Source organism: Amphiura filiformis, chromosome 1, assembly GCF_039555335.1.
Source record: "Amphiura filiformis chromosome 1, Afil_fr2py, whole genome shotgun sequence".
Lineage (NCBI taxonomy): Eukaryota > Metazoa > Echinodermata > Ophiuroidea > Amphilepidida > Amphiuridae > Amphiura > Amphiura filiformis.
The window spans coordinates 85,496,194-85,498,821 of NC_092628.1; the positions used below are offsets into that span (position 1 = coordinate 85,496,194).

At 37.6% G+C, this 2,628-nt stretch overlaps 1 protein-coding gene across 1 annotated transcript; it reads left to right on the forward strand.

Annotated features, from left to right (window-relative positions):
* The first annotated feature begins 595 nt into the window (after positions 1 to 595).
* On the forward strand, positions 596 to 1,354 carry LOC140163773 (uncharacterized). The gene has a single exon (XM_072187090.1). It carries the CDS (start codon positions 596 to 598, stop codon positions 1,352 to 1,354), a length of 759 nt encoding a protein of 252 aa, XP_072043191.1.
* Positions 1,355 to 2,628: the final 1,274 nt, after the last annotated feature.

Here is a 2,628-nt window from a genome sequence, read left to right on the forward strand (position 1 = left end):
AATAATAATAATGATAATACTAATAATACTACTACTACTAATAATAATAGTAATAGTAATAGTAATAATAATAATAATAATAATAATAATAATAATAATAATAATAATAATAATAATAATAATAATAATAATAATAATAATAATATGGACGATGCACCTGCCATCACAGGTATCATTTTGATTACAGTATGCAACTATGTAAACCGTCCACAAAATGACAAATGTATATCAAGTATTTATAGCTTCAGCAAAGAGATTCATTTGGTAGGATTGTTGAGATCATAAACTGGTTAATTATGTTAGCCAAATCCAATAAATATTACTCACGGAACTGAGCTTTCGCCATCTTGGCTGATGGCTTGATCACAGATGAACTGGTCCACTGCTTTTCACGCGAAACTTGGTTGCTATAGACGCATCCTCGTTACCCGGAAGTGATGTTGACATCATCAAAGACAGGCTGGAAAAAGACAAGACGCTCAATACAAGAACAAATCTCACTCCAGATGACATCATCCAACTCCTCCAATTTGTATTAACTACCACATATTTTAGCTTCCGCGGGTCAATATACCGCCAGGTGTTTGGAGCCGCGATGGGTAGTCCCGTCAGTCCGATCGTAGCAAATCTCTTCATGGAGTGGCTGGAGCAGGAAGCAATAACAACTGCGTCGCTAGATTGCAAGCCCAAGCTATGGAGGAGATATGTTGATGACATTTTGGAAATTATCAACAAAGACAGCACACAAAAGCTTACTGATCATCTCAACACCACTGATCAATCTGGGAACATTAAGTTTACGTATGAAGAAGAGAAAGAGGGCCAAATACCATTCTTGGACACATTACTCATCCGTAAACAAGATGGTACAGTCAAACTTCTTGTGTATCGCAAAAAAACCCACACCGACCAATATTTAAGCTTCAAATCACAACACCCCCTTCACCAGAAATTAGGGGTGATCCGGACATTAATGGACAGAAAAGACAAGATTGTTACGGAGGAAGACGACAAGAAAGACGAGGAACAAAGAATCAGAAAGGCATTGGCGGTTTGTGAATACCCCAAGTGGGCGATGGACAAGGTGAAACAGCAAATGAAGGACAAAACAACAGCAAAACCTCAGAAGAAGACAACGGAGACTCCAATCAAAGGCATGGTGGTTATACCATATGTGGAGGGTACCTCTGAAAAATTGCAAAGAGTTTTCCGCAAGCATGGTTTTACAACAGCCATGAAGCCAACCAACACTCTAAAAAGTGTCCTTGTCCACCCGAAAGACAAAAAGACATCGATCAGACCAGTGAAGTTGTTTATGACATCCCGTGCAAAGGGTGTAATAAATCATACATAGGTGAGACTGGTAGACCATTTGGGGTAAGGAAGAAGGAGCATCAGAAAGACACTGAAAAGATCGCCACCAAAAATTTCACCAGAGCCAGCAGAAAGCTCTCTACCACTGAACAGCACAAGTCCGCAATAACCGACCACGTAGCACAAGAAAATCACGTCATCGACTGGGAGGGGCCAAATTACTGGATAGAGACTCCAACGCCTTCTCAAGAAGAGTCAGGAGGCCATCCAAATCAGAAAAAGGGAAGAACTCACTCAACCGCGACGAGGGTGCGTACTTTCTAGATCATGTATATGACCCACTGCTTAAATCAACATCACTTCCGGGTAACGAGGATGCGTCTATAGCAACCAAGTTTCGCGGGAAAAGCAGTGGACCAGTTCATCTGTGATCAAGCCATCAGCCAAGATGGCGAAAGCTCAGTTCCGTGAGTAATATTTATTGGATTTGGCTAACATAATTAACCAGTTTAAGTATTTATAGCTATTTCAATAATAATCATATTGATATTTGTCATCGATACAACCATTGCAACAATTAACGTTCCCGATTTTTCAATAATACTTGCTATATAACAAAGTCAATGCCTGACTGCATATTGATTTTACATCTTTCTATTAAAATTAATGATTCATTAGTATCGTTTTGCAACATAAACACACATTAACGTTGTACTCAAACATGAAATAATTCATTATCAGATAATTTCTATACTTGCGTGACAAAATGTATATGTATTCTCGAAATCCAGATGAATACAGTTCAATTTACTAAATAAAATGCATATCTTGTCTGTTTGAGATTTTATACCAGTCAGTTTGGAACCTAATTATTTCCAACTAGCGCAATTATTAATGAATACGCCAGAATAATAGCGTAATTTTCTTTCCATTGTATCGGACTACAAAGCTAACAACGAAGTCGCTGTAGGGTTCACATGTCTCAAATCAATGAACTAATCTACCATGAAAACTATCTTGAAATATACCATTATTTGACTTTTTGATTCTGCTATGGTAAAAGGGTGTATCATGTCGTACCGTACCCAACATAATACCCTCTTTTGCCATGATCTTTCTCAAATTTACCCTTAGCTTATGGCAAAAGGAAGTATATGGTTACGATAACTCTATATGATTATATTATTTATGCCATTGCCATAGGGAAAATATGAAATAACCCATGGCAAAAGGATAATCATTGTCAGAAATATGTAATGGATACACCTTTTTGTTATACAAAGGACATTATTTACAAAGGGCACAAGTTCATGA